This window comes from Salmo salar, chromosome 11 (assembly GCF_965601325.2).
Source record: "Salmo salar chromosome 11, fSalSal1, whole genome shotgun sequence".
Classification (NCBI taxonomy): Eukaryota; Metazoa; Chordata; class Actinopteri; order Salmoniformes; family Salmonidae; genus Salmo; species Salmo salar.
This window is the reverse complement of record NC_138301.1, coordinates 45166168-45189046: the sequence shown is the minus strand read 5'-3', so window position 1 is coordinate 45189046 and position 22879 is coordinate 45166168. Positions and strand designations below refer to the sequence as shown.

Genomic DNA, 22879 nt, shown 5'->3' with positions numbered 1-22879 from the left:
TGACATTTTCTGGATTGACTGACCTTCATGTCTTAAAGTAATGATGGACTGTCATTTCTTTTTGCTTATTTGAGCTGTTCTTGCCATAATATGGACTTGATCTTTTACCAAATAGGGCTATCTTGTGTATACCACCTTTACCTTGTCACAACACAACTGATTGGCTCAAACGCATTAAGAAATAAAGAAATTCCACAAATTAACTTTTACCAAGGCACACCTGTTAATTTAAATGTATTCCAGGTGACTTCCTCATGAAGCTGGTTGAGAGAATGCCAAGAGTGTTCAAAGCTGTCATCAAGGCAAAGGGTGTCTACTTTGAAGAATCTCAAATATAAAATATATTTTGATTTGTTTAACACTTTTTTGGTTACTACATGATTCCATATGTGTTATTTCATAGTTTTGATGTCTTCACTATTATTCTACAATGTAGAAAATAGTAAGAATAAACAAAAACCTTTGAATGAGTAGGTGTGTCCAAACTTTTGACTGGTACTGTAGGTCTAAGCTCTTGGAGATGCCTCACACCTGTCATCAGCAGCAGAGTGACTGGTGAATGATTCTGGGTTAGATTTACCTGGCTGTGGGGTAAAGGTCATGTTGTGCACTATGGGTGCTGTGTCTATAGGGGGCGCTACCGCTGCAGAGACGATGCCAACGATGCGGGGATGTACTGGAGTGTTCACGGGAGCAAAGGTAGGAGTGGTTTGTGTTTGTTTGTCATAGTGGATTGTGAATGACCGGACTGTAAATACTACTGTATATGATGTACAATGTTTCAATGTGTATAATGTATAATGTGTCTGTGCTGTGGCAGTGCTCTGTTGGCCTGCCGTTGCTACTCTCAGCTGGACGAGGCCGTGGAGAGTGTGGCTGAAGGCCGAGGCCGGGGTGCTAGCAGAGGGGACAAGGAGAGGGGCCACTGGGCAGCAGGACGAGTGGGGGACATTGACTTCACTGGCACCAGTAGGACAAGGGGAAAGGTAACACTTACAACCACAAGGCAACAATGTTACAACCACAAGGTGCTATAACCACAAGGCAACCCTGCTACAACCACAAGGTAACACTGTTACAACCACAAGGTGCTATAACCACAAGGCAACACTGTTACAACCACAAGGTGCTATAACCACAAGGCAACACTGTTACAACCACAAGGTGCTGTAACCACAAGGCAACACTGCTACAACCACAAGGTAACACTGTTACAACCACAAGGTAACACTGTTACAACCATAAGGCAACACTGTTACAACCACAAGGCAACACTGTTACAACCACAAGGTGCTGTAACCACAAGGCAACACTGCTACAACCACAAGGTAACACTGTTACAACCACAAGGTGCTATAACCAGATGGTAACACTGTTACAACCACAAGGTGATATAACCACAAGGTGCTATAACCACAAGGTGCTATAACCAGATGGCAACACTGCTACAACCACAAGGTGCTATAACCAGATGGTAACACTGTTACAACCACAAGGTGCTATAACCAGATGGTAACACTGTTACAACCACAAGGTGCTATAACCAGATGGTAACACTGCTACAACCACAAGGTGATATAACCAGATGGTAACACTGCTACAACCACAAGGTGATATAACCAGATGGTAACACTGTTACAACCACAAGGTGCTATAACCAGATGGTAACACTGTTACAACCACAAGGTGCTATAACCAGATGGTAACACTGTTACAACCACAAGGTGCTATAACCAGATGGTAACACTGTTACAACCACAAGGTGATATAACCAGATGGTAACACTGTTACAACCACAAGGTGCTATAACCAGATGGTAACACTGTTACAACCACAAGGTGCTATAACCAGATGGTAACACTGCTACAACCACAAGGTGCTATAACCAGATGGTAACACTGTTACAACCACAAGGTGCTATAACCAGATGGTAACACTGTTACAACCACAAGGTGATATAACCAGATGGTAACACTGTTACAACCACAAGGTGATATAACCAGATGGTAACACTGCTACAACCACAAGGTGCTATAACCAGATGGTAACACTGTTACAACCACAAGGTGCTATAACCAGATGGTAACACTGCTACAACCACAAGGTGCTATAACCAGATGGTAACACTGTTACAACCACAAGGTGATATAACCAGATGGTAACACTGCTACAACCACAAGGTGATATAACCAGATGGTAACACTGTTACAACCACAAGGTGCTATAACCAGATGGTAACACTGCTACAACCACAAGGTGATATAACCAGATGGTAACACTGTTACAACCACAAGGTGCTATAACCAGATGGTAACACTGCTACAACCACAAGGTGATATAACCAGATGGTAACACTGTTACAACCACAAGGTGCTATAACCAGATGGTAACACTGTTACAACCACAAGGTGCTATAACCAGATGGTAACACTGTTACAACCACAAGGTGCTATAACCAGATGGTAACACTGTTACAACCACAAGGTGATATAACCAGATGGTAACACTGTTACAACCACAAGGTGATATAACCAGATGGTAACACTGTTACAACCACAAGGTGCTATAACCAGATGGTAACACTGCTACAACCACAAGGTGCTATTACCAGATGGTAACACTGTTACAACCACAAGGTGCTATAACCAGATGGTAACACTGCTACAATCACAAGGTGATATAACCAGATGGTAACACTGTTACAACCACAAGGTGATATAACCAGATGGTAACACTGCTACAACCACAAGGTGCTATAACTAGATGGTAACACTGTTACAACCACAAGGTGCTATAACCAGATGGTAACACTGCTACAACCACAAGGTGCTATAACCAGATGGTAACACTGTTACAACCACAAGGTGATATAACCAGATGGTAACACTGCTACAACCACAAGGTGATATAACCAGATGGTAACACTGTTACAACCACAAGGTGCTATAACCAGATGGTAACACTGTTACAACCACAGTTGGAAATTGTTCCGTACCACCATCCATATTGGTACTATCTAAGAAACAGTTCAGTGATCACAAACTGTGGTCCTGGAGAGATACATTTCAGTATGTGGAGGACTGTGTTCCATTTCAGTATGTGCAGGACTGTGTTCCATTTCAGTATGTGGAGGACTGTGTTCCATTTCAGTATGTGGAGGACTGTGTTCCATTTCAGTATGTGCAGGACTGTGTTCCATTTCAGTATGTGCAGGACTGTGTTCCATTTCAGTATGTGCAGGACTGTGTTCCATTTCAGTATGTGCAGGACTGTGTTCCATTTCAGTATGTGCAGGACTGTGTTCCATTTCAGTATGTGCAGGACTGTGTTCCATTTCAGTATGTGGAGGACTGTGTTCCATTTCAGTATGTGCAGGACTGTGTTCCATTTCAGTATGTGGAGGACTGTGTTCCATTTCAGTATGTGCAGGACTGTGTTCCATTTCAGTATGTGCAGGACTGTGTTCCATTTCAGCACTAACATGGCCTGAATTATCAAAACAATGCAGATTGATAATTAATGCATATTCTCACTCAGTCATTTCAGTTTAAGTTATCCATGTTTCTCATCATTTTACAAAACTATTTCAGGTCAAGAAAGAGATTAAAGAAATATGAAAGAGGACCTATTCCTTGACCATGTAGATCTCTCAGTAAATACCACACTGTGCTTCTCTGTCCAGTTTGTGAGGGTTCACAGCTCCACAGATCCAGTGTTAATCTACCAGATGCTGACAGAGCAGTGGGGACTAGCCCCTCCACACCTGGTGGTGGCTCTGGTGGGGGGAGACGAGCTGGCTCAGATGAAACCCTGGCTCAGGGACACCGTGAGGAAAGGACTGGTCAAGGCTGCTCAGAGCACAGGTGAGGCACGCACGCACGCACGCACGCACGCACGCACGCACGCACGCACGCACGCACGCACGCACACACACACACACACACACACACACACACACACACACACACACACACACACACTTCTGTTTTTACTAAGATAACCGTGGGCAGCATTAAATCAGCCAATGGGCCACATTGAGTTCCCTGCTCTAAAGTGAGCATGTTGGACAAAGTGAGATGATGTCTCTACCTCACAGGTGCCTGGATCCTGACCAACGGGCTTCGCTTTGGCATCACCAAGCACCTGGGCCAGGCTGTCCGTGACCACTCTCTGGCCAGCACCTCCTCTAAGGTCAAGGTGGTGGCCATCGGCATCGCTCCCTGGAACATGATCCACAACAGAGACGCTCTGCTTGCTGCTAAGGTCTCCATACACATCCATGCAGAAGATCATATACTATGAGTTCAGAGTAGATGTTCAGAGTAGATGTTGATTACATTTAACATGTGGGTAGACTAGACAACGAGGTCATAGGAAAACGTCTATATGTGTGTGTGAGTTGCTGAGTTGTTTTTATGCGCTCCTCTGAAATCTGTTCTCTGACCGACGTGTGTCCTCCTGCAGCCAGACCAGCCTGCCGTGGTGGAGCCCCAGGACCTGCCCCATGGGGCGGTGTACTCCCTGGACTGCAACCACTCCCACTTTGTCCTGGTTGAGGAGGACCCTCAACGCCCTGGGGCCACCAGCGAAATGAGGGTCAAGCTGCTCAAGCATATCTCCCTGCAGCGCACCGGTTATGGAGGTGAACCTACTTAAACTTAAACCTACTTACTTACTCTTTTTGAACCTTTATTTAACTAGGCAAGTCAGTTAAGAACAAATTCTTATTTACAATGACAGCCTACCAGGGAACAGTGGGTTAACTGCCTTGTTCAGGGGCAGAATGGGGCAGACATTTTTACCTTGTCAGCTCGGGGATTAGATCCAGCAACCTTTCAGTTACTGGCCCAACGCTCCAACCACTAGGCTACCTGCCCCCCCCCAACTTATTTGAAGGTTGTTAATGTTTACTGTGCGTCATATTTTAGATGCACTATTGTAAAGTGGTTGTTCCACTGGATATCATAAGGTGAATGCACCAATTTGTAAGTCGCTCTGGATAAGAGCGTCTGCTAAATGACTTAAATATAAATGTAATGTAAAATATTCGACAGAGCACCCTTGTATTTCTTCAGGAAGAATGCTTCCTTTGACTTTAATGAGTGGTTTTAAGGAACAACCAGGGCCCTCGTTGATATTCTGCATCTCTACAGGTGCAGGTAGTTTTGAGATCCCAGTGCTGTGTCTCCTGGTGCATGGAGAACCCAGGATCCTACAGGTTTGTCACATTTTTGGAAAATATTACTTTTACATTAATTCAACTTTTCAGTATAATGTGTTATTATATTACTTGTCATAAGCATGTATGAACGTATATAATTTCATATGACAAGGCCTATTATATATTATGTTGCCATAGCAACTTTTCAGTTGATTCAAAGTGTCTATTTAGTCAGAATCATTTGGAGATAGTAATGAAAACATTACAAATCTTACAGTGAATTACCAGCACATCATAATGCATTATACTGTACCTGTATTACCATACTTTCTATATTGCTGTGTGTGCTGTTTGGGTAAGCAGTCTTCCTCTGTCTCTGTGCACAGAGGATGTATAGGGGCATAGGGAACGCCATGCCCTGGCTGATACTGGCAGGGTCAGGGGGCGTTGCCGACATCCTGGTCACGCTAATGAACCGGGGCTGCTGGGACATGGACAGCGTGCAGGAGCTCCTGCTAGACACCTTTCCAAGCGTGCACCACAGCACTGACATCACCAACTGGACCAAGCTGGTAAGGAGCAGAGAGAGAGAGCAGAGAGCAGAGAGAGAGAGCAGAGAGAGAGAGCAGAGAGAGAGAGCAGAGAGCAGAGAGAGAGAGCAGAGAGCAGAGAGAGAGAGCAGAGAGCAGAGAGGTTGACTGACTGACTTCCTCCTGATCTTTAGATCCAGAAGATACTGGACAACGGCCACCTCCTGACAGTTCATGACCCCGAGCAGGAGAGCTCTGAGCTGGACACGGTCATCCTCAAAGCCTTGGTCAAAGGTACTGGATGGAATGCTTCTACTGCGGTTGACAGCACTTACATCAATCCTAAAAAGGGCTTGTACAGAAGCAGATGAAAGATTTCCGTCAAAAGATCAATACATTTCCAATTATGCTCCATATAAAAAGGTTTGAAGAGTTACTGAAAGCCATCCGTCAACATAGAAAAGAAATATGCTCATTCTGTTTTTGATGGATATGAACTTTCTTTCTGAACGGGGGTTAACCCATAACTTTTTGACGCCTAACATCTAACCTTTGACCCCTAACATCTAACCTTTGCCCTGTGTGTGGCATGCAGCCTGTAAGAGCCAGAGTCAGGAAGCTCAGGACTTCCTGGATGAGCTGAAGTTGGCGGTGGCCTGGAACCGGGTGGACATCGCTAAGAGCCACATCTTCAACGGGGACGTGGAGTGGACGGTGAGAATGAAAGACAGCATGAGATGTCCCTCCTTCATTCATTCTCTCTCTCTCCTATTGGTCCTGAACTTTGTCCTGCTAGTGCTGATTATTGTTTATGTAATATATTTGCTGCCACATTGAGGATCATTAAAAAACGTATCTTACCTTAGTATAATAACAGAATGTAAAAAGTCTATATGCAACATAAATATTGCTTAGTAAAACAGAATATTAGAATTGTATTGGCAGTTTACTACAAAGTTAGTAATATATAGCACTATCTACTGACCCTTGCAGGCAGGTGACCTGGAGGAGGTGATGATGGACGCCCTGGTCAATGACAAGCCCGACTTTGTGCGTCTATTTGTGGACAACGGCGTGTGTCTGGGCGAGTTCCTGACCTACGGCCGCCTGCAGGAGCTCTACTGCTCCGTGTCAGAGAAGAGCCTCCTTCATCTCCTCCTCCTGAAGAAGCACCAGGAGAAACAGCTCCTACTGAAGGCAGCACGGACGCCTGGGCCCCCTCACGACCACCACAAGGCCGAGCCCGGGGACCGGAAGGCCCGCTTCACCTTGCACGAGGTGTCCAAAGTGCTGAAAGACTTCCTGCACGACTCGTGTAAAGGCTTCTATCAGAAGCTGCCCACGGTGGGTACTGGGTAGGCTGTTCCTGAGGTAACACAGAGTGAGTTTATCACACCATGGATCACAGATAGTTTCTCATGGGTCACAGATAGTTTCTCATGGGTCACAGATAGTTCCTCATGGGTCACAGATAGTTCCTCATGGGTCACAGATAGTTCCTCATGGGTCACAGATAGTTTCTCATGGGTCACAGATAGTTCCTCATGGGTCACAGATAGTTCCTCATGGGTCACAGATAGTTCCTCATGGACCACAGATAGTTCCTCATGGATCACAGCTGAAGACTGAGACGTGGCTGGAGAAAAGAAAACCTCACAGATTCCAAGGCTTTTCTGAAGAACAGATTGAAACCATGTCAAGATGTCCAGCAGAGACACGTTTTTCTCTGCATTTCTATGTGTCTGTCAGAGTTCACTCTTCTTCATCCTTACGTGTGTGTCTCACTGTGTGTGTGTGTGTTTGTGTCTCTCTTTCTCTGTGTGTGTCTCACTGTGTCTTGTCTCACTGTGTCTGTGTGTGTGTGTGTGTTGTCTCCAGGAGAAGACAGGCAAGAAGGCAGGCCGTCTCTTTAACAACCAGAAGAGCCTGGCTGAGCTGGAGGAGCGCTGTGAGCACCCCTGGAGGGACCTGTTCCTCTGGGCTGTTCTCCAGAACCGGCAGCAGATGGCTAACTACTTCTGGGCCATGGTCAGTCCCCTCCCTCCCAGAGAGTTAGTTCTGAAACCTCTCTGATCTCCAGGAGGATTATTCAAATGAAGGTCAAGCCCAGTAGTTAGTGTAGGTTTTATTGCTGGCCAGTGTCAATACAGGCAGTTTAAAAGCTAATGTAGATATCATCAGTATGGTGTTGAGCAGGGTGGTGGTGAGAGGGAGTTTAGTACCAAACATACACACTTACTGCACATTAAGACATTTACAGCCAGACAGACAGACACACACGTACACACTCTCTCTCTCAATTCAATCAATTCAAAGGGCTTTATTGGCATGGGAAACATGTTTACTTTTCCAAAGCAAATGGAATAGACAAGTAACAAAAGGGAAATAAACAATGGAAACATTAGTGAACATTACACTCACAAAAGGATGGTCAGTCACTCTCTCTCTGAATCCCCTCTCTCCCATCTCTCTCTCTCTCTGTCTGTATCCCCCTTCTCTCTCTCGCTCTCTCTCATTCTATTATCTCTCTCGCTCTCTATTCTCTATCTCTCTGTATGCCCCTCTCTCTCTCTATTATATCTCCCTTTCTCTCTCTCTCTCATTCCCCTCCCTCTCTCTCTCTGTATCCCCCTTCTATCTCTCTCTCTCTCTCTCTCTCTCTCTCTCTCTCTCTCTCGCTCTCTCATTCTATTATCTCTCTCTCTCTATCTCTCTGTATCCCTCTCTCTCTCTATTATCTCTCTCCCTCTCTCTCCCTTTCTCTCTCTCTCTATTCTCTTTCTCTCTATGCTCCCTCTGTATCCCCCTTCTATCTGTCTCTCTCTCTCTATTCTCTCTCTCTATTCTCTCTCTGTATCCCCCCCTCTCTCTGTCTCTCTCAATTCAATTCAAATGGCTTTATTGGCATGGGAAACATGTTTACATTGCCAAAGCAAATGGAATAGACAATAAACAAAAGGGAAATGAACAATGGAAACATTAGTGAACATTACACTCACAAAAGGATGGTCAGTCACTCTCTCTCTCAATTTCAATTCAAATCAAAGGGCTTTATTGGGATGAGAAACATACAGTTGAAGTCTGAAGTTTACATACACTTAGGTTGGAGTCATTAAAACTCGTTTTACAACCACTCCACAAATTTCTTGTTAACAAACTATTGTTTTGGCAAGTCGGTTAGGACATCTACTGTTTTATGGCTTTAGAAGCTTCTGATAGTGTACCTGTGGATAGCTTGTGATAGTGTACCTGTGGATGTATTTCAAGGCCTACCTTCAAACTCAGTACCTCTTTGCTTGACATCATGCGAACATCAAAAGAAATCAGCCAAGACCTCAGGAAAAAAATTGTAGACCTCCACAAGTCTGATTCTTCCTTGGGAGCAATTTCCAAACGCCTGAAGGTACCATGTTCATCTGTGCAAACAATAGTATGCCAGTATAAACACCATGGGACCATGCAGCCGTCATACCGCTCAGGAAGGAGACGCGTTCTGTCTCCTAGAGATGAAAGTACTTTGGTGCAAAAAGTGCAAATCAATCCCAGATCAACAGCAAAGGACCTTGTGAAGATGCTGGAGGAAACAGGTACAAAAGTATCTATATCAACACTAAAATGAGTCCTATATCGATATAACCTGAAAGGCTGCTCAGCAAGGAAGAAGCCACTGCTCCAAAACATCCATAAAAAGCCAGACTAAGGTTTGCAGCTGCACATGGGGACAAAGATTGTACTTTTTGGAGAAATGTCCTCTGGTCTGATAAAACAAAAATAGAACTGTTTGGCCATAATGGCCATCGTTATGTTTGGAGGAAAAAGGGGGAGGCTTACAAGCCGAAGAACACCATCCCAACCGTGAAGCACAGGGGTGGCAGCATCATGTTGTGGGGGTGCTTTGCTGCAGGAGAGATTGGTGCACTTCACAAAATAGATGGCATCATGAGGCAGGAAAATGATGTGGATATATTGATATATATCTCAAGACATCAGTCAGGAAGTTAAAGCTTGGTCACAAATGGGTCTTCCAAATGGACAATGATCCCTAGCATAATTCCAAAGTTGTGGCAAAATGGCTTAAGGACAACAAAGTCACGGTATTGGAGTGGCCATCACAAACCCCTGACCTCAATCCTACAGAAGATTTGTGGACAGAACTGAGAAAGCGTGTGCGAGCAAGGAGGCCTACAAACCTGATTCAGTTACACCAGCTCTGTCAGGAGGAATGGGCCAAAATTCACCCAACTTATTGTGGGAAGCTTGTTTCGGTTACCCGAAACGTTTGATCCAAGTTAAACAATTTAAAGGCAATACTACCAAATACTAATTGAGTGTATGTAAACTTCTGAGCCACTGTGTGTCACGTCCTGACCAGCAGAGGGAGCAATTGTATTAGTTTTGGTCAGGACGTGGCAGGGGTTTTGTGTGTTAAGTGTTGTGTTGGTGATTGGACTCCCAATTGAAGGCAGGTGTGTTGAGTTGCCTTTGATTGGGAGTCCTATATAGTAGTGTGTGTTTTTCTTTGGGGTTGTGGGTAGTTGTTTTTGCACTGCGTTTTGTGAGCCTGCAAAACTGTTCCTGTTGTCGTGAGTACTGTTTATTGTTTTCCCTGTGGATGCTTTGCGTGTTTTCATTAAAAGAATATGAGTATCCACATACCCGCTGCGATTTGGTCTATTCAACACGGCTACACCTGTGACACTGTGAATGTGATGAAAGAAATAAAAGCTGAAATAAATCATTCTCTCTACTATTATTCTGACATTTCACATTCTTAAAAGAAAGTGGTGATCCTAACTGACCTAAGACAGGGAAATTGTACTAGCATTAAATGTCAGGAATTGTGAAAAAACTGAGTTTAAATGTATTTGGCTAAGGTTTAAGTAAACTTCCGACTTCAACTGTATGTTTACATTGCCAAAGCAAGTGAAATAGATAATAAACAATAAAATGTTTTAATTAACAGTGAACATTATACTCACAAAAGCTCTAAAGGAATAGAAACATTTTAAATGTCATATTATGCCTATATACAGTGTTGTAACGATGTGCAAATAGTTAAAGTACAAAAGGGAAAATAAATAAACATAAATATTTAGGGAAAATAAATAAACATAAATATGGGTTGTATTTACAAAGTTTTTTGTTCTTCACTGGTTGCCCTTGTGGCAACAGGTCACAAATCTTGCTACTGTGATGGCACACTGTGGTATTTCACCCAATAGATATGGGAGTTTATCAAAATTGGATTGTTTTTCGAATTCTTTGTGGGTCTGTGTAACCCGAGGGAAATATGTGTCTCTAATATGGTCATAAATTTGGCAGGAGGTTAGGAAGTGCAGCTCAGTTTGTACCTCCATTTTGTTGGCAGTGTGAAAATCGCCTGTCTTCTCTTCTCTTGGCGGCCTTTCTCAATAGCAAGGCTATGCTCACTGAGTCTGTACATAGTCAAAGCTTTTGTTAATTTTGGGTCAGTCACGGTGATCAGGTATTCTGCCACTGTGTACTCTCTATTTAGGGACAAATAGATTTCTAGTTTGCTCTGTTTATTTATTATTTCCATGGCTTCCTTTTAGGTGGTTGTAGAATTTAATGTCTCTTTTCTGGATTTTGATAATTAGAAGGTATTGGCCTAATTCTGCTCTGCATGCATTCTTTTGTGTTTTACGTTGTACACAGAGGATATTTGTGCAGAATTCTGCACGTGGAGTCTCAATTTGGTGTTTATCTCATTTTGCGAATTCTTGGTTGGTGAGCGGATCTCAGACCTCACAACCATAAAGGGCAATGGGTTCTATAACTGATTCAAGTATTTTTAGCCAGATCCTAATTGAGATGTTGAATTTTATGTTCCATTTGATGGCGTAGAAGGCCCTTCTTGCCTTGTCTCTCAGATCGTTCACAGCTTTGTGGAAGTTACCTGTGGCGCTGATGTTTAGCCCGAGGTATGTATAGTTTTTTTGTGTGCTCTTGGGCAACGGTGTCTAGATGGAATTTGTATTTGTGGTCCTGGCAAGTGGACCTTTTTTGGAACACCCTTATTTTTGTCTTACTGAGATTTACTGTCAGGACCCAATTCTAACAGAATCTGTGCTGAAGATCTAGGTGCTGCTGTAGGCCCTCCTTGGTTGGGGACAGAAGCACCAGATCATCAGCAATCAGTAGACATTTGACTTCAGATTCTAGTAGGGTGAGGCCGGGTGCTGCAGACTTCTAGGGCCCTCGTCAATTAGTTGATATATATGTTGAAGGTGGGGCTCAAGCTGCATCCCTGTCTCACCCCACGGCCCTGTGGAAAGAAATATGTGTTTTTTGCCAATTTTAACTGCACACTTGTTGTTTGTGTCGTATGTTTTTCCCCCAACACAGCTTTCCATCCATTTGTATAGCAGACCCTCATGCCAAATTTTGTCAAAAGCTTTTTTGAAATCAACAAATCATGAGAAGACTTTGCCTTTGTTTTGGTTTGTTTATTTGTCAATTAGGGTGTGACTACGTGACTACGTGGTCTGTCATACGGTAATTTGTTAAAAAGCCAGTTTGATATTTGCTCAGTACATTGTTTTCACTGAGGAAATGTGCAAGTCTGCTGTTAATGATAATGCAGAGGATTTCCCCAAGGTTGCTGTTGACGCAAATCCCACGGTAGTTATTGGGGTCAAATTTGTCTCCACTTTTGTGGATTGGGGTGATCAGTCCTTGATTCCAAATATTGTGGAAGATGTCGGAGCTGAGGATAATGTTAAAGAGTTTAAGTATAGCCAATTAGAATTTGTGGTCTGTATATTTTATCATTTTATTGAGGATACCATCAACACCACAGGTCTTTTTGGGTTGGAGGGTTTGAATTTTGTGCTGTAGTTCATTCATTGTAATTGGAGAATCCAGTGGGTTCTGGTAGTCTTTAATAGTTTATTCTAAGATTTGTATTTGATCATGCATATGTTTTTGTGGTTTGTTCTTTGTTATAGATGCAAAAAGATATGAAGTGGTTTATCCATAAATCTCCATTTTGGATAGATAACTCTTTCCCAGAAGTGGTTAGATTCTATAGATTCTTTGATTACATTGAACTGATTTCTGACGTGCTGTTCCTTCTTTTTCCATAGTGTATTTCTGTACTGTTTTAGTGATTCACCGTAGTGAAGGCGTAGGCTCAGGTTTTCTGGGTCTCTATGTTTTTGGTTGGATAGGTTTCTCAATTTCTTTCTTTGGTTTTTGCATTCTTCATCAAACCATCTGTCATTGTTATGCCTCATGATTGAGTATTGCTCTGTTCAAGTCTCCCTCTCTCTCCCTCTCTGTCTCCCTCTCTGTCTCTGACTCTGTCTCTGTCTCTGTCGCTGTCTCTCTCTCTCTCTCTCTGTGTCTCTCTCTCTCTCTCTGTGTCTCTCTGTGTCTCTCTCTCTCTCTCTCTGTCTCTCTCCCTCTCTCTGTCTCTCTGTCTCTCTCTCTCTCTGTCTCTCTCTCTCTCTCTGTGGTCCAGGGTCCTGAGGCTGTAGCTGCGGCTCTAGCTGGTTATAAGATCCTGAAAGAGATGTCTGGCCTGGAGTCAGAGGCAGAGTCAGCACGCAGTATGAAGGAGGCCAAGTATGAGCAGTTTGCCCTAGGTGAGAGACACGAGGAGCATGTAGGCACACACACACACACACACACACACACACACACACACACACACACACACACACACACACACACACACACTGGATAAAACATGCAGTATCACACTCTGCGATGACATAATGCTCTGGGATCACAAACCATCACTTAGTTGAAAAATACCACTAAGACAAAGATGTTCCCTGAAAGTATCTATTTCCTAGGAAATTCTCCTGGGGTTAGAATTCACAGTGTGATCATCACAAGATAAGAATCTAGATACAACCAATGCCTATATAACAAGCAGACAAAAGCCTGATTTGAATGGTGTGAAGTCTTGGTAAGTGTGTTGAGTCTGGTGTGTGTGTATGTGTTGCCAGATCTGTTTGGGGAGTGCTACTCTAACAGTGAGGACAGGGCCTATGCTCTTCTGGTGAGAAGGACCCGCTGCTGGAATCAATCCACCGTCCTCAACCTGGCAACCGAGGCTGATGCCAAGTGCTTCTTCGCCCACGATGGAGTTCAGGTAGGCTACGGTAACACGTGCAGGCACACATAGACACACCGAAAGAAACATGTGGCCTCTTTACTTTTAATCTCGATGTTCCATAAACAAATGATACATTAGATAGATTTTACTGTGTACACAGACAATATTCACAGAGTCCTCTTGGTGTGTGACTGTGTGTTGATAGGTGTGTTTTATGGGGTGATGTGCCCTCTGCTGGTTTCAGTGTTGATAGGTGTGTTTTATGGGGCGATGTGCTCTCTGCTGGTTTCAGTGTTGATAGGTGTGTTTTATGGGGCGATGTGCTCTCTGCTGGTTTCAGTGTTGATAGGTGTGTTTTATGGGGTGATGTGTCCTCTGCTGGTTTCAGTGTTGATAGGTGTGTTTTATGGGGTGATGTGCCCTCTGCTGGTTTCAGTGTTGATAGGTGTGTTTTATGGGGCGATGTGCCCTCTGCTGGTTTCAGTGTTGATAGGTGTGTTCTACACTTTCACAGTAGTAAGGCCATACACATTTAATTAAATGGTTGCCCTTTAAACATTTCTTTTGCAGGATTATAGCAAAATAATGTCCTCAATTTTACAGTAAAACCATTCACAACATCCTCTCGGATTATGGCTGAACTACCTCTTTTAACTTCCCCAAGAGACTAAAATGTGCTCGCCTCACTTGAAAAAAATTAAAGTTAAACATGCAATACAATTAGTATGGCCTATGTAATACAATTAGTATGGCCATGTAATACAATTGGTATGGCCTATGTAATACAATTAGTATGGCCTATGTAATGCAATTGGTATGGCCTATGTAATGCAATTGGTATGGCCTATGTAATACAATTGGTATGGCCTATGTAATACAATTAGTATGGCCTATGTAATACAATTGGTATGGCCTATGTAATACAATTGGTATGGCCTATGTAATACAATTGGTATGGCCTATGTAATACAATTAGTATGGCCTATGTAATACAATTGGTATGGCCTATGTAATACAATTAGTATGGCCTATGTAATACAATTAGTATGGCCTATGTAATACAATTAGTAGGGCCTAAGATAAGGTTGTGTGATAGGTTGGTAACAGCGCTCATGGTTTGTCCCAGGGGTTCCTCACTAAGATCTGGTGGGGGGCGATGACTACAGACACAGCCATCTCCAAACTGGTGCTGTCTTTCTTCTGTCCCCCTCTCATCTGGACCAACCTCATCAAGTTCAGGTCACCACAGAAATCTAGCTTCATATTGTCAATGTTGTCACAGTCATTTCCACAGTACGGTAGGAACCGTAAGAACGTATGTCTGTTGAAGTACAGAGTTGTGGGCACTCGTTTCAGTGTCTGCATCTACGTGTTAGAGTGCTTGGGTCAATATGTTCGTGTGTGTGTGTGGTGTGTGTGTGTGTGTGTGTGTGTGTGTGTGTGTGTGTGTGTGTGTGTGTGTGTGTGTGTGTGTGTGTGTACGCGTCTGTGTGTGTGTGTATGTGTGTACGTGTCTGTGTGTGTGTGTATGTGTGTACGCGTCTGTGTGTGTGTGTGTGTGTATGTGTGTACGCGTCTGTGTGTGTGTGTGTGTATGTGTGTACGCGTCCGTGTGTGTGTGTATGCGCCCGTTTGTGTGTGTGTGCATGCATCGGCCGTGTCCTCGTCTGTGTAGTCATGTTATCTCTATGTGTGTAATGATGCAGTGATGAGGAGCTAGACAGTCGTGGTGGAGGAGAGGAGCAGTATGTGGAGCTAGACAGTCTGGACACAGAAAAGGCCCTGCTACTAACAGACAATGACCCTTTGTGAGTTATAAAACCATTTATTCTACTATACCTGCTGTTTATAAAGGGACATAAAGTGTAGTCAACTTTGTTCTAAGGGCAGAAAGAATCTGATTGGTTTAGGGCAGAACAAATACGATTGGTTTCTAGGTCAATGGGCAGAGTTTAACAGATGCACAACTTTTGAAAACATGGCGGAGGTTTGAACTGAGAATATTGTAAATAAAACTTTGAGTTACAAGTTGTAACATTTTGAAATCATTATTGTGTTACAGTAGTCATACAAATGTGACAACACCTCTAAAATACAGCTGGTCTCATGACTTGAAGGAAAGAGCAAACTAGAGCTAGCTAGCTTGGTCTCAAAAATACCAGTAAATCAGCTCCCACTTTCCTTATCAAAATATTTCGTTTTATAAGCTATATGAATTTAACAATTGGAATGGACAGTTATGTTCCCTGAGGGCAGAAACGTAAAATGTTAAGCTATATGTAGCTTAGCTGAGCAGGGCACTACTTCCTACTAAGGTTGAATTATAAAATAGAAATAGCTAGCAAGCTAGGTCAAAAATCTGCCAGGAGGTCAGTTAACATTTATTTTATTAAAAGTTTAGTTGAATAAGCTATATAAACAATTGTTCTGCCCTAAACCAATCAGATTATGTATGTCCTTAGAACAAAGTTGACTACACTTCATGTCAACCTGCCTTTTAGCAGCCTTGTGAGCCAGCCAGTTAATACGAGGCTAGAAGTTTGCGGACTGTTGAAGAATACTGTATATTAAAAAATTATATTCAAGTAAAATTCCCAATTTTCAATTTGTTGTATGGTGTTCCAGAGACTCAGGTGGTCCTCCTGGTGGCGTGGAGGGCCAGAGCAGTGCAGCCGTGTGGTGGCGTTTCCTGCTGCGTCGCTGGCGTCGCTTCTGGAGCGCCCCGGTCACTGTGTTCCTAGGCAATGTCATCATGTACTTTGCCTTCCTCATCCTGTTCACCTACGTGCTCCTGCTGGACTTTCGTCCTCCGCCCCCCGCGGGTCCTGGGGCCCCTGAGATCATGCTCTACTTCTGGGTCTTCACCCTGGTGCTGGAGGAGCTGCGACAGGTATGTTGATGTCACGGGCTGGATCTGAACTCGGGTCTCCCACGAGAAAAACCAACGTCTTAATTGTTAGACCAAGAGGAAATGTCCTTGTAGGGCTGAGGGTGACACTGGCAAAGCTACCTCAGGAGACCATGAGTCCAACTCATGTCATCATCATTGACATCCCTTCCCATGGGTTTTGATTTACATTTGTTAGAGTTGTCAACTAACGTGAATTAAATAAAAAAATTACCATGTCATTGGATTAAGGTTAAAAGTTGGGGTGAATTTTTTTTCACATAATTTTTTGTTGTTGAAATTACGGGGATTCATTACGGGGATACATTGATTCAACCAGTTTTTGCCTTGTGGGCTCCCGAGTGGCGCAGCGGTCTAAGGCACTGCATCTCAGTGTAAGATGCGTCACTACATTACCTGGTTTGAATCCAGGCTGTATCTCATCCGGCCGTGATTGGGAGTCCCATACGGCGACGCACAATTGGCCCAGCGTCGTCTGAGTTAGGGTTTGGCTGGGGTAGGCCGTCATTGTAAATAAGAATTTGTTCTTAACTGACTTGCCTAGTTAAATAAAGGTTACATAGCACAATATGTGTGTCTGAAATGGCACCCTATTCCCTACATACTGAACTACTTTCGACAAGGGCCCTGTTCAGAACACTAAGTAGTGCACTAAGGAATAGAGTTCCATTTCAGTGCTTCTCAACTCTGTTCCTCAGGTACTCTTATCAGCTGTTGATAAGTTGCATCAGGTGTGCGGCTAGACAAAATATGTGCAGCGTTGAGGATACTCGTGGACTGTTGCTGAGGATAAATCTATTTTTAGCCTGGGGAAATTTGACATAAATTACTCAAACTACCTGGAAATATACACAAATAGAATGATACTGCTAATTGTGATGTTCTAAAAGAGTGAACTAACACTTTATTGACCTGGGTGATGCAGAGTTTCTTCACAGACGAAGACATGAGCATCCTGAAGAAATTCAAGCTGTACGTGGAGGACAACTGGAACAAGTGTGACATGGTGGCCATCTCACTCTTCGTAATCGGTGTGTCCTGCAGGTGAGCAGAGTCCTCTTCCTCTCTTGCAACCAACAAAGTTACATCTATATGCAGATGATACAGTTATGTATTCATGTGCTCCTTCTCTGGTTCCACGCTGTTGAAGAGCTCCAGACTGCTTTTCAGTCACTGCAGGCCTCACTTTATGGTCTCAAACTGGTCTTTAATATACAAAAAAAAACTACATTCATGACCTTTACCAGAGCTAGAAGTCTGCCAGAGAAGGTTAGCATTGTCACATCTGGTGGCTTAGCCATTGAAAAAGTGTCATCCTACAAATACCTAGGTATTTGGTTGGATAACAAGTTGTCCTTTAAAGTTCATGTGGATAATCTTGTGACAAAAGCTTAAATTGAAATTGGGTTTTTATTTTCGTAATAAGGCTTGCTTCCCGCTTATGGCTAGAAAGAAGCTTGTTCAGGCCACTTTTCTCTCTGTAATTGATTATGGTGACTTGTTGTATATGCATGCAGCCTCCTCTGTCTTACAGAGACTGGACTCTGTTTATCATGCATCCTTGCGCTTTATTGCAAATGCCAAGTCACTCACCCACCATTGCACATTGTACCAAATGGTAGGTTGGACTTCACTTTATATGCACAGAAAGATACATTTGTATGTGTTCATCTACAAAGCCCTTCTGGGTAAACTCCCTCTTTACGTCTGTAGTCTGGTCTCCTTCACCACCAGCAGTTACCATACCCCGTCTGCTAGGTGGTTTCTACTTAAAGTCCCCAGGACATTCACAGTATTAGGCAAGACTGCCTTCTCTTCTTGTGCACCAGAGGCATGGAATAATCTACAATCCATGCTTCATCTAGATATGTTAGTGCCACTGAATGAATTTAAAATATTGATGAGAGACTCTGTTACGGAGGAGTGTAAATGCTTTTTTTTAGGCTGGATCATGTTGTTGTATTGTATTGTTGTATATTTTAATGATGTAATGTATTGATTGTTACTGCCTTCTCGGCCAGGTCTCCCTTGAAAAAGAGGCTCTGGGTCTCAATGGGCTTTTCCAAAAAATGTAAATATACAGGTGTAGGATCTTAATTTGACCGGTTTCGTCGCAAGAGTAAAATAACCCTGCAGCAGGAGGATTTGATTAAAAAAAAGTGACGATTTCTAACAAGAAATTCGTTTTGATAGGCTACAGTAGGTAGGCTATATGATAGGCTACAGTAGGTAGGATATATGATAGGCTACAGTAGGTAGGCTATATGATAGGCTACAGTAGGTAGGATATATGATAGGCTACAGTAGGCTATAGTTGTGGTGTGATATCTAGTGATAGAAAGAGAACTGCTGATTTTCAGTAAATTTACTGTATGAAGTGACATTGCTAGTGACATTAACTCCGTACAGCTGGGGTATTCAAATCTGACCCTACGAGGACCGGGGACTACTGCTGCTTTGGTCTTCTACCTGATAATTCATTGCATCCACCTGGTGTCCCAGGTCTTAATCAGTTCCTGATTAGGGGGAGGAGAATTTTTTAACATTTACAAAAAATCTGTGGAACTGGCTTCGAGGTCCAGATTTGAATTTGAGAGCCATAGTTTAATATAGGACTAATATAGGGTGTAATTATGACAGGATGGTGAAAGACACGTATGAGGCGGGACGAACGGTTCTGGCGCTGGACTTCATGGTGTTCACACTGCGTCTTATCCACATCTTCGCCATCCACAAGCAACTGGGGCCCAAGATCATCATTGTGGAGAGGATGGTAAAGTAGAGAACTGTTCAAAAGACAAACATGTATGACCCACAAAGCATGACCCATAAATACAATGTAGCCCAACTAAACCACATTTAGAAAACTCTAATGTATTTGTGTATCAGGGTTGAGGTCAATTCCATTTAAATTCCAGTCAATTCAGAAAGTAAATCAAATTTTAAAAAACAAAACATTTGTCATTGATTATTATTATTATTCATTGTAATTGTAATTCCAGTGTACTTCTTGAATTGACAGTAATTGACCCCAACCCTGTTGTGTATAAATGGAATTGTGGTTATAACCATACTTTATAACCTGGTACATTTGTGGTGTATGTCAGATGAGGATTACACGTAATGTTTGTGCTCTGTTCTTCCTTGCAGATGAAGGATGTGTTCTTCTTCCTGTTCTTCCTGAGTGTGTGGCTCATAGCGTACGGCGTGGCTACTCAGGCCCTTCTCCACCCCAACGACCCGCGCCTAGACTGGGTGTTTCGCAGGGTCCTGTATCGACCCTACCTGCACATCTTTGGCCAGATCCCACTGGAGGAGATTGACGGTGAGATATAATGTTTTCTGTTTTTCTAGCAATGCCTCTGCTCTGTTATAGTCATGTACATGTAGTTCTGTTTACATGTAGTTCAGTTTACATGTAGTTCACATGTAGTTCAGTTTACATGTAGTTCACATGTAGTTCAGTTTACATGTAGTTCACATCACAGGAGGTTGGTAGCACCTTAATTGGGGAGGACGAGCTCATGGTCATGTCTGGAACGAAGTAAGTGGAATGGTATCAAATCCATCAAACACATGGTTTATATAGATCCATATTCTCCGTTCCAGCCATTATTATGAGCCATCCTCCCCTCAGCAGCCTCCACTGGTGCACATGTAGTTTACATGTACTTCCATTTACATTTAGTTCACACATAGCCAGTTTACATGTAGCTCACACATAGCCAGTTTACATGTAGTTCACATGTAGTCAGTTTACATGTAGTTCACACATAGCCAGTTTACATGTAGTTTAGATGTAGTTCAGTTTAAATGTAGTTTACATGTACTTATGTTTATATGTAGTTTACATGTAGATCTGTTTTCATGTCATTTACATGTGGTTCCGTTTACATGTAGTTTACATGTGGTTCCTTTGTGATGTAGTTTTCATGTTGTTCAGTTTACATGTAGTTTACATGTAGTTCAGTTTACATGTAGTTTACATGTAGTTTACATGTAATTCAGTTCAGCACTGCTTTGCTTTATCTTGGCCAGGTCGCAGTTGTAAATGAGAACTTGTTCTCAACTGGCCTTCCTGGTTAAATAAAGGTGAAATAAAAATAATAATAATAAAAAAGATGTAGTTTACATGTAGTTCAGTTTACTTGTAGTGTACATGTAGTTCAGTTTACTTGTAGTGTACATGTAGTTCAGTTTACTTGTAGTTTACATGTAGTTCAGTTTACTTGTAGTTTACATGTAGTTCAGTTTACAAGTAGTTTACATGTAGTTCAGTTTACAAGTAGTTTACATGTTGTTGAGTTTACATGTAGTTCAGTTTACATGTAGTTTACATGTAGTTCAGTTTACATGTAGTTCAGTTTACATGTAGTTTACATGTAGTTCAGTTTCGTTCAGTGGTACATTTTGAAGAACTATCGAATGTAATCTTCCCAGTGGCACGGATGCCCGAGACCAACTGCACCACGGTGATAGAGGAGATCATCATGGGAACTCTGCCCCCTTGTCCCAACATCTACGCCAACTGGCTGGTCATCCTACTGCTGGTCATCTTCTTACTGGTTACCAACGTTCTGCTGCTCAACCTCCTCATCGCCATGTTCAGGTCAGACTCAACACACACGCTACTCTGCAGCTCAGTTGGTAGAACATGGGGCTTGACAACGACAAGATAGTGGGTTAAATTCTCGGAACCACCCGTATGTAAAATGAAAACATCTGCTAAATGGCAAATATGTACAAGGTCAGACTTAACACACACGTGTTACTCAGGCCACAGTCATCACCCAGGAAATAACCCAGGAATAAACTTGCATGCACAATCATTGAAACATACTTTTGTTTTGTTTTCTTTGACCCAGAACAGCTGGGTTAAAGTTTTGTTTGAACAAAGCCTATAGACCCACAGAGCTTTTAATGATTGACAGGAAGAGTCCGGCCTGAACTGTGACTGTCTCACACAACCATCTGTTATGATTATTAATAATAATAATGAATAAGGTTGTATATTTCACGGGCATACACAATTCAACTGTCTCTTTACCTTGGATTAACACAGAAAAAATATCAATACTTACTCACATGTATCTCATGCAGTGTATTCTCACTGTGATCTTTCCTCCACCTGCGTGCCTACAGCTACACATTCCAGGTGGTGCAGGGCAACACGGACATCTTCTGGAAGTTCCAGAGGTACAACCTGATCGTGGAGTACCACAGCCGGCCAGCCTTAGCCCCGCCCTTCATCATCATCAGCCACTGCTCCCAGCTCCTCCTCAGCCTGGTCAAGAGGCCTGAGCCCAAACTGGAGCAACTAGGTAGGGCCAGAAACAGACGTATTTACATCGCATACATACAGACATGTATAGTTATGTAGGTACATAGTTACACATTCACACATTCATATACAGTACATGTGTTTTTATACATTGTCGGTTGCAGCAGCCCTACTGCACATTGTAGTGTGAACGTACACAACACAATTCAGTTTAATATGAAACATAACACCGTGTTGTTGGTGCTAGTGCATAGATACAAACAGAGTGGTGTTGGTGCTAGTACATAGATACTAACAGAGTGGTGTTGGTGCTAGTATATAGATACTAACAGAGTGGTGTTGGTGCTAGTATATAGATACTAACAGAGTGGTGTTGGTGCTAGTACATAGATACAAACAGAGTGGTGTTGGTGCTAGTACATAGATACTAACAGAGTGGTGTTGGTGCTAGTATATAGATACTAACAGAGTGGTGTTGGTGCTAGTATATAGATACTAACAGAGTGGTGTTGGTGCTAGTATATAGATACTAACAGAGTGGTGTTGGTGCTAGTACATAGATACTAACAGAGTGGTGTTGGTGCTAGTACATAGATACTAACAGAGTGGTGTTGGTGCTAGTATATAGATACTAACAGAGTGGTGTTGGTGCTAGTACATAGATACTAACAGAGTGGTGTTGGTGCTAGTACATAGATACTTACAGAGTGGTGTTGGTGCTAGTATATAGATACTAACAGAGTGGTGTTGGTGCTAGTATATAGATACTAACAGAGTGGTGTTGGTGCTAGTATATAGATACTAACAGAGTGGTGTTGGTGCTAGTACATAGATACTTACAGAGTGGTGTTGGTGCTAGTATATAGATACTAACAGAGTGGTGTTGGTGCTAGTATATAGATACTAACAGAGT

General features: G+C 42.7%; 1 protein-coding gene across 1 annotated transcript in view; it reads left to right on the top strand.

Moving 5' to 3' along the window:
• Positions 1-22879, top strand: part of LOC106594958 (transient receptor potential cation channel subfamily M member 5) — a 46964-nt gene that overhangs the window by 5482 nt on the left and 18603 nt on the right. The window contains exons 2-22 of the mRNA XM_045689597.2: positions 632-699; positions 821-986; positions 3683-3863; positions 4097-4263; positions 4465-4642; positions 5154-5218; positions 5548-5733; positions 5886-5985; positions 6287-6405; positions 6685-7035; positions 7570-7719; positions 13175-13298; positions 13668-13813; positions 14904-15016; positions 15484-15585; positions 16403-16667; positions 17611-17729; positions 19326-19458; positions 19836-20010; positions 21126-21294; positions 21828-22006. Of these exons, the coding sequence (XP_045545553.1) occupies positions 632-699; positions 821-986; positions 3683-3863; positions 4097-4263; positions 4465-4642; positions 5154-5218; positions 5548-5733; positions 5886-5985; positions 6287-6405; positions 6685-7035; positions 7570-7719; positions 13175-13298; positions 13668-13813; positions 14904-15016; positions 15484-15585; positions 16403-16667; positions 17611-17729; positions 19326-19458; positions 19836-20010; positions 21126-21294; positions 21828-22006 (3256 nt within the window). The remainder of the gene's footprint in view (positions 1-631; positions 700-820; positions 987-3682; positions 3864-4096; positions 4264-4464; positions 4643-5153; positions 5219-5547; positions 5734-5885; positions 5986-6286; positions 6406-6684; positions 7036-7569; positions 7720-13174; positions 13299-13667; positions 13814-14903; positions 15017-15483; positions 15586-16402; positions 16668-17610; positions 17730-19325; positions 19459-19835; positions 20011-21125; positions 21295-21827; positions 22007-22879) is intronic.